At 38.3% G+C, this 14,500-nt stretch overlaps 1 protein-coding gene across 20 annotated transcripts in view; it reads right to left on the reverse strand.

The window, feature by feature from the left end:
- Positions 1 to 14,500, reverse strand: part of DIS3L2 (DIS3 like 3'-5' exoribonuclease 2) — a 373,682-nt gene that overhangs the window by 171,372 nt on the left and 187,810 nt on the right. The window contains exon 10 of one of the 20 annotated variants that reach the window (XM_019923466.3): positions 1,558 to 13,222. The exons of the other annotated variants lie outside the window; for them this stretch is intronic. Coding sequence (XP_019779025.2) covers positions 13,012 to 13,222 — 211 coding nt within the window. The 3' untranslated portion in view covers positions 1,558 to 13,011. Of the gene's footprint in view, positions 1 to 1,557; positions 13,223 to 14,500 lie in introns of those variants that run through there. 20 annotated transcript variants of the gene reach the window in all.

Raw genomic sequence — 14,500 nt, forward strand, 5'->3', positions numbered from 1 at the left:
TTAGTCAATCATGCCTACGGAATGAAGCTGCCAGAAAAACCCAACAGGATGAGGTTCAGAGAGCTTCTGGGTTGGTGTACATGTGGAGGTGCTGGGAAGATGGCATGCCCAAAGAGGGCATGGAAGCTCCGCACTCCCTTCCCACATACCTTCTCTGTGCATCTTTTCCATTTGGATGTCCCTGAGCTACATCCTTTCATAATAAACCAGTAATCTAGTTGATAGTATCAGAACTGAGTTAAACTACAGGATACCAAGCGGGTGTTGCAAACTTGCTTGATGTGTGGAAAACACACACATCTGGTATCAGAAGCGAAGTAGCACTGTAGTCAAGTGTTAGAGCAGAGGACACACAGGAGGAGTGTGCTTTTCTTTACAGGGGTAGGCTCAGCTTATTGAATCTGTGAGCTTGTCTTTGGCCAAACTTGGCAAGTTATCAACCATCACTTCTTTGACTACTTTTCCAGTCTCATTCACTCTCTCATTTTGGGAATCCAGTGATACAAATGTTAGCTCTTTTATTATTATCCCATAAGTCCTTGTTGCTCAGGCTAGGTAATTCTGTTAGCCTGTCTTCACGTTCACTAATTCTATCCTGTCATCTCTGATCTACTATTGAGCTCTGGATAGTTTTCTCTTTTGATGAGGGTATTTTTCACTTCAATATTTTCCATTTGGTTCTCTTTTTAGAATTTCTATTTCTTTGCTGAGATTTTCTATTTTTTCATGTTTTAAGAGAATTTATAATTATTTGTTAAAGCACTTTCATAAAGACTGCTTTAAAATCCTTGTCAAATAATCACAGCATCTGATTCATCTTTTGGTTTTGATATCAACTATCTTTTCTTATTCATATTGTGATTTTCCCAGTTCTTGTTCTGATGAGTGATTTTCAGCTGTATCCTAGACATTCTGGATATTACATTATGGGACTCTGGGTCCTATTTAATCTTTTTTAGTGAGCAGTCCCCTACAGAGGTGTCATACTAGGGCCAGGTGTGCATGTTCAGCTTCCTGCAGGGCCCTGTTGCTATCTGCCCAGCAAAAGTGAAGCACTGACTCAAAATGCCTCACTGCAGATGGTAGGTAGCCATTCAGCTCTCCTTTCAGCCCTGCTGACATCTTCGCATGAAAGATGGGCACCAGTTCACACTGTCTCACTGCCTCCAAGTATGGGTATAAGCTTAGCTCCCCATTAGGCCCCACTGCCACCAGGAAGAGGGAAAGCTAAAGTCCGATATATACTGCTTTGTCACTACAGCTTGGGAGCAGAAGTTCAAATCCCTGCTGACACTAGGAGAGGAACGTAGGTGAGTGCCAACTATCCCTCTCCTACCACTTTGTTTATGCTGGTAGAAGGCAAAGGCTCAGCTGGCACTGGGTTCCACTGACACCGGGGGGGATGTTGTGGTGATCAGTCCTGACTCATCAAGTCTCTTTGCTGCCAGGCAGGAATGGAGGCTCATCTCACCACTGGAACCTGCTGGTACTACTCTCAAGGGACAACTGGAAATACTTACTTTTGCTGGACAAGGGATAGATCAGCTCTACTCTCAATTCTTTTTTTTTTTTTTTTTTTTTTGCGGTACGCAGGCCTCTCACTGTTGTGGCCTCTCCCGTTGTGGAGCACAGGCTCCAGACATGCAGGGTCAGTGGCCATGGCTCACGGGCCTAGCCGCTCCGCGGCATGTGGGATCTTCCCGGACTGGGGCACAAACCCATGTCCCCTGCATCGGCAGGCGGACTCTCAACCACTGCGCCACCAGGGAAGCCCTCTACTCTCAATTCTTCCAATACTACCCATGCAGAGGAAACACAACCTGCTTCCACTGGATGGGAAAGAGGGTCAGCTCCCTGCTTGGCCCCAGTGACGCTATCACAGTAGGGAAACTGGAGCATGCCTGCTTCCACTGAGAAGGGGAAGGAGGGACAGTTCCTTACTTAGTTCCACTGACACTACTCTGGCAGGGTAATTAGGGTACCACCAACTGCTTCTCCTGTGCAGGGGATGGAAGATTAGCTCCCTGCTCAGGTCTGCAGACACCTCCCAAAGTAGGAATCAGAGTGTCACCTGCATGTGGCAGACACAATGGAAGATTAAGTCACTGCATGGCTCCACAGACATTACCAAGTGGGGGAATTGGAGCATTGCTGAGTGATTTTATGAGATAGGATGGGGCGAAGGGATGTAGAATATTAATGTGTTGCTCAGCCCAACAGAAACTATGGGGGGGGGTGTGTGTGTGTGTGTCTTTTCCATTGGTGTTTGGCTGGAGTACGGTGAGCATTGCTAAAAAGGTTTTCTGTTGATAGACACGCTTTTCTTGTTCTTTTGGCTAGAGGAGAAAGGTTTCTGTTGGGGGTTATTTTTCCTGTGCTTTTTGGCCATTCCAGGTTGGTAATTTCTACAGTACCCTATCTAGGATATGTAGGAGACAATAAGAAAACCAGGGCATCACTGGCATGCTATTCCTCAAGTCCTGAGACCCCTAGGCAACCCACCTTCTTTTCCCCCCCTTTCAGAATCTTCCTATGCTTGTTTGTTGTGCTATGTCCATGTTTTTAGTTATAAGAGGAGGGGCCAGGAAGGATGGGTATATGCCATCTTTGTCAGAAACAGAAGTTGTGCCTCATTTTATTATAGTAATTTTAACATTTCATTTAGTGTGAAAATTAGGTAGGAAAATATCTTAAACAGCAACTTCTTTGAAGGCGCTGGACTGTGTTTTATCTATATTCTTTTTCCCAGGAATATCAAAAAGAAACAGGAATGAATCCTACCCTTGCTTAAAAACACATTATACTGAATAAATTAACACATATTCTGCAAACTTCTAAATAAAACCTTCTTTGTCTTTTTCTCCCTTCTTTTATCCTATACATATTTATTTACATATATGATTTATTATATACCACATACTGAGTTAGCTTCTAGAAACAGAAAGGCAAGTAAGACCTAGCTCTTGTTCTTGAGGACTCTGCTATCCATCAGGAAGAGAGAATCACATACAGGTAAGTTAGAAATATAGTATGGCAAGTGCTATAATATAGGTATGAACAAACGGTCAAGGGAAAGAAGAGTGGGGCATGACTAATTTTTCCACAGTGAGATGGCAAAAGCTTCACAGTAGTTAAGATGGGCCCTTGAAAAATGGATGAAATGCAGAAAAATGGATGAAATGCAGTAAAGGGCAAGAAACAGAACTATCATAGAGTAAAATCGTTTGGGGAAAGATGAAGGGTTAAGTGTAGAACAAGATACTGCATAGAAAGCTAAGAAATTTATTCCCCTCCTTTCCTATTATCAATAAAGTTGATAATTTCACTGCACTGATGTGAGTGTCAAGCTACCCAACATTTCTAAATCTTAAGAATGATTTGCCCATACAATTATTTACTTCTCATGGCTCTTATTTTCAAATTCTATCTTTCTTTCTCCTCTCTCTGTTATGTTCAGCAGGGGCTTGTTTCTTTCCTAAAACTTTTTGCTGGAAGTTGTCTTCTTTTAGCTCCAACCCTGGCATTAAAAAATGAAGAGACTTTAGAGTGACATCGGGGACTGGCAGAGTATGGACCTCTGAAAAGCCACCACTCCATACAAGCATTAATAACATTGGTAAAATTGTTAAAATCAACCTTTTCATAATTCTGAAATTAACCAAAGGCTTGTAAAAATCTGATGTACATTTATTCAAGAGAAATAGATGAATTTCAATTAGAACAGTGAGCTTTGTAAGGTTTTTACTTGCTTTATTCCCATGTCCCAGCTCTGAAGTAGCCTTGAAAGCCAACAGCTTTCTAATTATGGTGAAAACTGGCAGCCCAGCAGCCACTGGCGGGGCAGAACAGATATAGAAGCTCACCAAAATCTTCATTCCTGTCTTTATGGGAGCTGTCTGGCAGCTCCCTGAAAAGCCCCATTCACATTACTTTGATCTGACTCACACCTTGCTCTTGTGCAAAAAGCCTTATATCCCCAGGGATATTTGTCAAAAACAATCAGCAGCAATTATTTAATATCACAGGTTTCTGAGGCAGTGGTAACAGATGGAAAATTAGAAGCTAACCAAAAACGTTGAAAGTTAAAGCTGGGGGATAAGGTGTCCACAGAGGTCTTTGCAAAGGCCTGACACATTCCTGGGGGTCGAGACAGCCACACACATGCATAAGGCTGTGCACATGCCCAGGAGAGACCAGGTAAGGCCTTAAGTTCTCACCTCTGGCTGACCCTGAAGCTCTGCACAGCAGGAAGTGAAGACTTCCAGGAAGTAGAGCTGTAAAGTGTGTGTCTGAGCATTGAAGGTATGCCCCAATACATGCACAGAGGCTCTCAGTAAAGGCTGGGAGACTACTGGTTCCAAGCATATAAGAAAATCTCTGTTCACTCATTAACTGACCACTAAGCTAGCAGAGCAGAAACTTCCATGACTTCACACAACAAAGAATATAGAGGCGATAGAATTAGTTCAGTGATGTCACAAAGGGAAAACAGTGACGATAACAAATCTTAGGGAGGTAGGGAAGGTGATCTGATTTTCAGAGTTTCCACATTATTTAAAATGCAAGAGATATAGGTATAGCTTTATGATATAGATATATCATGCAAACAGTAATAAAAAGAAGAGTTGGAGTAGCTAAACTAATAGCAAAATAGACTTCAAGACAAAAAGGACACTTTATAAGTAGGATCAATCCATCTGGAAGATCTAACAATTATAAACATATATGCACCTAACAACAAATATATGAAGCAAAAACCGGCCAAACTGAAGGGAGAAATAAACGATTCAACTGTAATAGTTGGAGACTTCAATGCCCAACTTTCAATAACAGAGAAAACAATTATCTGGAAGATCAAAAGGAAACAGAAGACTTGAACGATACTATCAACCTTCTAAATTTAAAAGATATCTTTACAACAGCCCATCTAACAACAGCTGAATGCATATTCTTTTCAAGTGTACATGGAACATTCTCCAGGCCATAAAACAAGTTTCCATAAATTTCAAAAGGCTGAAATCACACAAAGTATATTCTCCAACCAAAATGGAATTAAATTCAAAATGAATAACAAAAAGAAACTTGGAAAATTCACAAATTTATGGAAATTAAATATCACAGTCCTAAACAACCAACGGGTCAAAGAAGAAATCACAAGAGAAATAAATAAATATTTTGAGATACATGAAGAAAACACAACTTACCAAAATGTATGAGATGCAACCAAAGCAATGCTTAGAGGTAAATTTATACTTGTAAATACCTATACAAAAAAGTTAAAAGAGCTGAATTCAGTTAACATAAACTTCCACCTTAAAAAATTAGCAAAAGAAGAGCAAACTAAACTCAAGCAAGCAAGAAAGGAAAGAAAAAAGCCTAGAGCAGAAATAAATCAGAGAAGAGATAAACAAAGAGAAAATAAACAAACCCAAAAGTTGATTATATGAAAAGATCAGCAAAGTTGACAAACTTTTAGGTAGGTGGACCAAGAAAAAAAGGGAGAAAATTCAAATTACTAAACTCACAAAAGAAAGAGAATACATTACTACTAACCTTACTGAAATAAAATGAATTATAAGGGAATACTATGAACAGTTGAATGCCAAAAAACTAGAGAACCAAGATAAAAAGGACAAATTTATAGGAAGATACAAACTACTGGGACTGATTTAAGAAGAAGTAGAAAAGTTCAATAGACCTATAACAAGTAAAGAGATTGAATTAATTTTTAAAAAACAGAAAAACAAAAGCCAAAAAACCAAAAACTTCCCATAAAGAAAAGCACAGAGCAAGATGGCTTCACTGGTAAATTCTGCCCAACATTTAAAGAGGAATTAACACCAATTCTTCACAAACTCTTCTAAAACTCATTCTATGGGACCAGTATCATCCTCAAACAAAAACTAGACAAAGATATCAAAAGGAAACTACAGACCATGATCCCTTAGAAATACAGATGCAAAAATCCTCAAAAGAACACTAGCAAGCAAAATCTAGCAACATAAAAAGGATCCCACATCTTTTTTTTTGTTTGTTTTTTTGCAGTACGCAGGCCTCTCACTGTTGTGGCCTCTCCCGTTGTGGAGCACAGGCTCCGGACGCGCAGGCTCAGTGGCCATGGCTCAAGGGCCCAGCTGCTCCACGGCATGTGGGATCTTCCCAGACTGGGGCACGAAGCCATGTCCCCTGCATCGGCAGGCGGACTCTCAACCACTGCGCCACCAGGGAAGCCCAGGATCCCACATCATAATCAAGAATGCAAGGTTGTGCACTGTTGGTGGGAATGTAAATTGATACAGCCACTATGGAGAACAGTATGGAGGTTCCTTAAAAAACTAAAAATAGAACTACCATATGACCCACTACTAGTAGGTAGCAATCTCACTACTGGGCATATACCCTGAGAAAACCATAATTCAAAAAAAGTCATGTACCACAATGTTCATTGCAGCTCTATTTACAATAGCCAGGACATGGAACCAACCTAAGTGTCCATCGACAGATGAATGGATAAAGAAGATGTGGCACATATATACAACAGAATATTACTCAGCCATAAAAAGAAATGAAATTGAGTTATTTGTAGTGAGGTAGATGAACCCAGAGACTGTCATACAGAGTGAGGTAAGTCAGAGAGAGAAAAACAAATACTGTATGCTAACACATATATATGGAATCTAAAAAAAAAAAAAAAAATGGTTCTGAAGAACCTAGGGGCAGGACAGGAATAAAGACGCAGACGTAGAGAATGGACTTGAGGATATGGGGAGGGGGAAGGGTAAGCTGTGACAAAGTGAGAGTGGCATGGACATATATACACTACCAAATGTAAAATAGATAGCTAGTGGGAAGCAGCCGCATAGCACAGGGAGATCAGCTCGGTGCTCTGTGCCCACCTAGAGGGGTGGGATAGGGAGGGTTGGGAGGGAGATGCAAGAGGGAGGAGATATGGGAATACATGTTTATGTATAGCCGATTCACTTTGTTATACAACAGAAACTAACACACCATTGTAAAGCAATTATACTCCAATAAAGATGTTAAAAAAAAAAAGAATGCAAGGTAGGTTCAACATGTAAAAGTCAATTAAATATATTAATAAAGGACAAAAATCACAGACACAGTAAAACCACTCAACAAAATCCAACAGCATTCATGAGAAAAGCACTCAATAAACTAGGAACAGAAGGAACTGCCTTCACCAAAACCCCCCAAGCTCACATTATAATTATTGTGGTGAAGACTGAATGGTTTCCCCCTAAGATCAAGAACAAGTCAAGGAAGTCCACTGCTGCCACTTTTATTCAAGATTGTACTGGAAATTCTAGCCAGAGCAACTGAGTAAGAAAAAGAAATAAAAGTCATCCAGATTGGAAAGGAAGGTGTAAAACTGTACCTATTTGCAGATGACATGATCTTCTAAATATGAAAAATCCTAAGGTATCTACAAAAAACTATTAGAGCTAAAAAATGAGTTCTGTAAGGTTGCAGGTTACATGATTTTTATAGAAATATCATTTTATTTCTATACATTAGCAATTAAGAATCTGAAAATAAAATTAAGAAAATTTCACTTGTGATAACATCAAAAAGAAAAAAACACAGGAATAAATTTAACAAAAGAAGTGTAAGCCTTATATATTTTTGAATACTTTTCAGTATGTAAAACATCATTGAAAGAAATTAAAGATTTAATAAAGGAAAAACTATCCCATGTTTATGGTTTGGAAGATTTAATGACAATACACCCCAAATTGATCTAAAGGTTAAACACAATCCCTATTTGAGGCTCCTTTTTCTTCTGGGGTGGCAGAAATTGATAAGCTGATCCTCATAATAATATGGAAATGCAAGGGACCCAGAATAGCCAAAAAACTTTGGGAGAAAAAATAGCAAAGTTGGAAGACTCACTCTTTCTAATTTCAAAATTTACCACAAAGTTACAGAAATCTAGACAGTGTGGTACTGGCATAAAGATAGACATACAGATCAATGGATCAGAATTCAGTGTCCAGAAATAAACATATACATCTATGGTCAACTGATTTTCAAAAAGTGTGCCAAGACAATTCAATAGGGAGAGAACCATCTTTTCAACATTAATGAAGGTGATGAGACAACTGCATATCCACATGTAAAATAATGAAGTTTGACACCTGTACCACACCATATACAAAAATTAACTAAAAATGGATCATAAACATAAATGAAAGAGCTAAAACTATAAAACTCCTGGAAGAAAACAAGTGCAAATCTTTGTGATTTTGGATTAGCCAATGGTTTCTTAGGTATGACACCAACAGCACCAGCAACCAAAGAAAAATAGATAAATTAGACTTCATCAAATTTAGAAACCTCTGTGTTTCAAAGAACAGCATCAAGAAAGTGAAAAGACAACCTACAAATGGGAGAAAATACTTACAAATCAAATATGTGATAAAAAACTGGTATCTAGAATATATAAACTATCAAGTCAACAATACAAAGACAATCCAGTTTTTAAATGGGCAAAGGATTTGAATAGACATTTCTCCAAAGAAGATACACAGATGGTCATATAAGCCCATGAAAACACATTAGAATCATTAGTCACTAGGAAAATGCAAACTGAAACCACAATGAGGGGGATGGGGAGATGAAACGGAAAAAAAAGGACTACATGAAGTAATGAATGCTAATTAACCTAATTGTGGTCATCATTTCACAATGTATATTTATATGAAACCATCACATTGTACACCTTAAATATATACAATTTTTGTCAACTATACCTTAATAAAGCTGAAAAAGATTTTTTAACAAACTGATAATGAGATACTACTTCACACCCATAAGTATGGCTATAATTACAAATACAGATAACAACTGCTGGTGAGACCATGGAACGTCATACACTGCTGGTAGGAATGTAAAATTGTGCAGTCACTTTGGAAAAACGTTTGACAGTTACTCAAAAGTTTAAATACAGACTGACTTCATGAACCAGCAATTCCCTTCCTAGGTATATACTCAAGAGAACTGAAAACATATGTCCACACAAAAACCTGTATACAAATATTCACAGCAGCATTATTTATAACAGTTAAAAAGTAGAAACACCCCAAATGTCCATCAACAAATGGGTAAATAAAATGTGGTATATCCATACAATGGAATACTGTTCAGCCGTAAAAAGGACTGAAGTCCTGATACATGCTACAGAAGCGGTCCCCAAGCTTTTTGGCACCAGGGACCGGTTTCGTGGAAAACAATTTTTCCACAGACGGGGGTGGGGGGCGGGGGGGGGTGGTTCAGGAGGTAATGAAAGCGATGGGGAGCGGCAGATGAAGTTTTGCTCACTCACCTGCCGCTCACCTCCTGCTGTGCGGCCCAGTGCCTAATAGGCCACAGACCGCTACTAGTCCGCAGCCCAGGGATTGGGGACTCCTGTGCTACAGCATGGGTGGACCTTGAAAACATTATGCCAAGTAAAAGAAGCCAGATACAAAAAGCCACTTATTATAGGAATCCATTTATATGAAATGTCCAGAATAGGAAAATTCATAGAGACAGAATGTAGATTAGTTGTTGCTAGGAGCTAGGGAGGAGAGGGAAGGGGAAGTGCCTGCCAATAAGTACAGGATTTCTTCTGGGGGGCGGTGAAAATGTCCTGGAATAGAGGTGATGGTTGCATAATTTTTAGACTGCCCAAGAAACTGCTGAATTGTACAGTAAAAGAGGTAAATTTTATTGCATTTGAATATCTCAATATAAAAAACAGTGAAGAGACTTTGCCACTCTGACATTTAACTATCCCTAAATCTCACTAGTTTACTCCAAATCCTAGGCCACCCACACAAAAAATTTTTTTCTTATCATTACAGTATAATTTCCAAACAGATTTTATATATTTAGAATTGTAGAAATTAATCATCTTTCCTGTGCATTCATAGTTCCACAATGCTATAAAATTATTTCTGAGTACAAGTTCAAATACTGTCTCCTCTGTCAATAGGCATTTTTCCACCTGTTCAGATAAAATCTACTGATCTTTGACCATCTGTGTTCTCTAAGATTTACTGCTATTTATCAATATAAATTTTATGTTGACAAACTACTCAAGTACTTACAATTAAGAATATCCACAAATGGTCTACTTTTGGACTCATTAATCTTTGTTATTACCTATGAGTTTCTTGTATTTTCATAAACAGTGAGTTGGGATTTACATGAAGGGAATAACGTTGCCAGTAGTTTCAAATGACAATGACAACTTCCCCCATTTAATGCAGAACAATTTTTTTTTTTTTTTTTTTTTTTTTTTGCGGTACATGGGCCTCTCACTGTTGTGGCCTCTCCCGTTGCGGAGCACAGGCTCCGGACGCGCAGGCTCAGCAGCCATGGCTCACGGGCCCACCCGCTCTGCGGCATGTGGGATCATCCCAGACCAGGGCATGAACCCGTGTCCCCTGCATCGGCAGGCGGACTCTCAACCACTGCGCCACCAGGGAAGCCCAATGCAGAACAATTTAATCTTGCTTCTCACCAGGCAAGGAAAGAAGGGGTTCCCTTGACAATGGAAGAGCTGAGATTGAAAGCGCTGTCCTTGAATTTCTTCTGTTGCCCACAGTGAGGCACCGTCTATATTTGTCAGATAAATGTGGAAGATAGTTACCAATGGAATACCATTTTCTTTCAAATCCAAGAAGTTTGCTCTGAATAATTCAGAAAAGGACATCTCAAACACAGTTATACACCATTAGAGCTAATACATTTTGAAATATTTAGTTTAGCAATTTCATAGTGTATTCTAAGGAACGCTAGTTCCGTGAGATGATCCACAAAAAAATGTAAGAAATCTATTAACCCACTGGTTTCCAAAAATGGGTGGCCACAGAATCTTTTTTCTCCACGGCACCTATTAAAATCCCAAAGAGCTTGTGACCTACCAACACCTTGTGGAAAATCCTAACTTGGTCAAATAATCCATTTTATAAAAGATGAAACTGCTCTCTCTCTGTCTCCCCAAATTTAACTGACCTGTCCAAGGTCACCCAGCCAGTCCCTAACTTCTAGTGCTCTTTCTACGCTGCCACACTCCCTAACCAGAGGAACCTTTTCTAAATGGCAATTTAATCAGATTGGACTTCCTCATAAACAGCAAGATTGGTCATTTAATGTTAGTTATGTTTGAAAGCTTTCCCACAAAAGCGTTGACCTGAAAGAGCTTAGTATTATATGTCTCTCCTTTCAAGTTGCTATTTCAAGGTTGGTTTTACCTGGAGTGAGAGGAAATTTCTGTCTATCTAGAACAGTTCAATCTTGAAGATACTTCAATATTTCTCGCCACAGCACCCTTTCTGTGCTCGGTATTTTTAGCTCATTGTTTTCTGTTTTGGCAGCCGAGAAGCTGCAGTTTGTAATTTTACCTCCAGCTTCATATTTCTTCTTAAAAGTGAATACAGTGTCCTGTTTATAATAATAAAATCACTAGTTGGCAGAACGACATTAAATGGAAAAAAAAAAAAAGCTATTGGAAAATTTAGAGCAAGCAATTTTATATGCCAAGTTTCACATTTGTAATGGTCCGGTGGAGGTCACTGGGCTTCCTTTTTATTGAGGGAATAGTAAAGAAATAGATATCTACAAGTTCTCCTGTGAAAAACTATAGGAACCGCCTCCCCTTCAAGGAAGCTCATAGTTTTACTGAAAACTGACACGATCCAAACTTCCACAATACTACTAAAATATAAAAATCAGTTTAGGGTGGTATTTTCCCCCTCTAATAATTTAGGTTTTCATTTTCCACTTTAATTGAGCTTTTAAGTTTTGTTTCCAGTTTAATAACAAAGGAAACAAAACAATATGAATGAAATTGAAAATAATTGGAGCCAGTCTCAGAAATAACCTTGGGGTTTCTTGGACTTCTGGTGCAACCCCCTTTAAGCAGTGTCCTTGGATATATTCTCTTCCTGACCCCCAAAGGCTTGCAGTATCGGCGCTGCATTTTTTTTTTTTTTTTTTAAACCTCAGATGCCCTGCTAAGGAGAACTGCAGGGTAGGCCATGCAAGCAGCAATTCTCCAGAGATGGAGCCGAAGGTCCAGAAAAATAGTACTCCCAATCAGAAGGGCCAGATTGTTGCCCCTAGGAGTTCACACTAGCCTTACTTCTTGAAAACTGCTAACCAACTATTTTTCTTTTCAAAATAAACACTATTTCTCTCAACTTCAGTTCGCAAAATATTACCCCAATTCCACTGGACTAAAAAAATGGAATTTTACTGACATAATTGGATTATGAGGTTTAAAGATTGATGGAACTTTTTTGTGTTCCAAATATAATCGTTCAAATACCAAACCTAAACGGGTATGTAGAAGTCCTTACGTAGCTAGAGCCAGGGTAACACTGTAGGCTCCACGGCAGGGTGGCCCAGCAGAGGGGGTCAAGAAGCTATCAAAACCATTGGAGTTGTGAGAGCCCTGTTACAGCGGGATTTGGGAGTCTTAGGGGAACATTCCACCCTTTCTGCAGCCACAGCCTATCGCTGAACTGAGAACTACTTCAGTCACTCTAGTTCCCCCTATGCCTGCGCATTTCTCAGATCTCAGCTCAAGCACCAAGGACGCTGCCAGTTTGTCCATATGAATGTTACAGCGCCTGCCATCCTCTGCTGTAATTTATCTGAGTATAAATCTGCCTCCCTGAGGAACAGTAAAGTCATGAAGAACAAGGGCTGGGCCTTACTTGTCTTTGTATTTCCAGTGACTAACTGAGCACTCGGCATATATTATATATACACATATATATTCTACAGAGATACATAAATAATATATGTAAATAAATGTATATAGGAGAGAAGGGAGGAAAAGGAAAAAAGTTTTATTTAGGAGTTCCCAGAATACATATTATTTATTCATAGCATATGTTTTTTAGTGTGTGTTAGGACTCATTTCTAGTTCTTTTGACAGTCCTAGAAAAAGTAATATTGATAAAACCTCTTTGAAGGCACTGGACCTCTGAGCAGAAGAAATCACAGTATTACAAACTCTTGTACCAAGTATCTCTCTCCTCCATTACAATTCCATATTTGACTATTGTTTAAAACATTTGATTCACGCTCCTCTGCTATAAGACTGAGCGTTCCGCAAGAACCAAGACCACATCTACTTTTGTTCATTGGTGAATTTCTACTGCCCATGGATGGTGTTCCATAAATTTGTTGATTGAAAAATGAAATCAATCTATTAAAAGACCAGTCAAAGAGAAGGAAAAGGTAATCAGCTCCAAACACTCCAGCATACTAAGTACTTCTCTATTTTTTATTGTAAAAAGAAATTAACCGTGACTACATAAATACATGAATTAATGCTGGCACCCTCACAAGGTATGTGGATCAGGTGGTAAGTGAGGTGTACCTCAAGTGAGAAGAGAGTCGGTGTTCCAGAACACAAAAGGCAATGAACGATACTGGCACTTCTGTTGGTTCCTATACTTTCAGCCAACTGTGAACAATAGGTATTTACACATGTCCAGTACCATGGATTTATGAAAATTACCTAGTTTTAGCTAAATTAATCCTTACAAAATAGGCAAGTGGCTAAAAAAGATTATTGCAAAGATCCACAGATTGAAGGTAATATTGAACTAATAATAGTAATACCACTAATAACATGAAAATAGCAAAGCTGACATTTCTTGTGCTCCTAACATGAATTCATCCGCCACACTATGATTTCAAAACAATGACTGTCAATCATATGGTCCATAGCAGATACTTAGAAAAAAATAAACACACTTAATCTGTCCCTTCAAGGTAAAAGTGATGTTTTAACAACGATTAAAAAAAAAGAAAAAAAAAGTTATTGCTTTTTGAAAGCAAAATAAAACAAGAAACTCAAGTTTTTAATATAAAATTCTAAAAATGGATGTTTTGAAATGTTTCCATTGTTATACAATTTGGGGACCTAAAGTGACCTAATCTTAAAAACTACAAAACTTTTCATATCTATACACTTAAATTTTCTAACGGAATTTTATAACCAGTTTTTAAAGATGCCAACTGAAGAATAATCGAAGATTATGAAATCATTTTAAAAAATCTAAAAATGCAACACCTTTCAATTAGTCCACAAGAACTGACTGACATCATGAAAGATGGAAGTTTATTAGCTGGATTTCAAAATGAATCTGAATATAATCAGTGAACAGGGTTAAAAAATAAGTATTATGATTTAGTAAGTTGAGCTCACTTCTTCCTAAGATATGATATCTTTTTCAGTTATGATAACCATTAAAACCAAAACTAAGTATCAAAATATACAAAACTTACAACCGGACCTCTGTATTTCCACACTGCAAGTTGTTAAAGCAAAATAAAAAAATAAAGAATATTCAATCACATTGCTTTCACCAAAAGTAGGATTAACAATATGAACAGTTTTCTATACCTTCTTAAAGTAAAATAAAAATATATTAAAATGTATCTCTTTCTCATTTTTCCACTTTTATGTGTGTTAATA

Source organism: Tursiops truncatus, chromosome 7 (genome assembly GCF_011762595.2).
Source record: "Tursiops truncatus isolate mTurTru1 chromosome 7, mTurTru1.mat.Y, whole genome shotgun sequence".
In the NCBI taxonomy this organism is placed as follows: Eukaryota; Metazoa; Chordata; class Mammalia; order Artiodactyla; family Delphinidae; genus Tursiops; species Tursiops truncatus.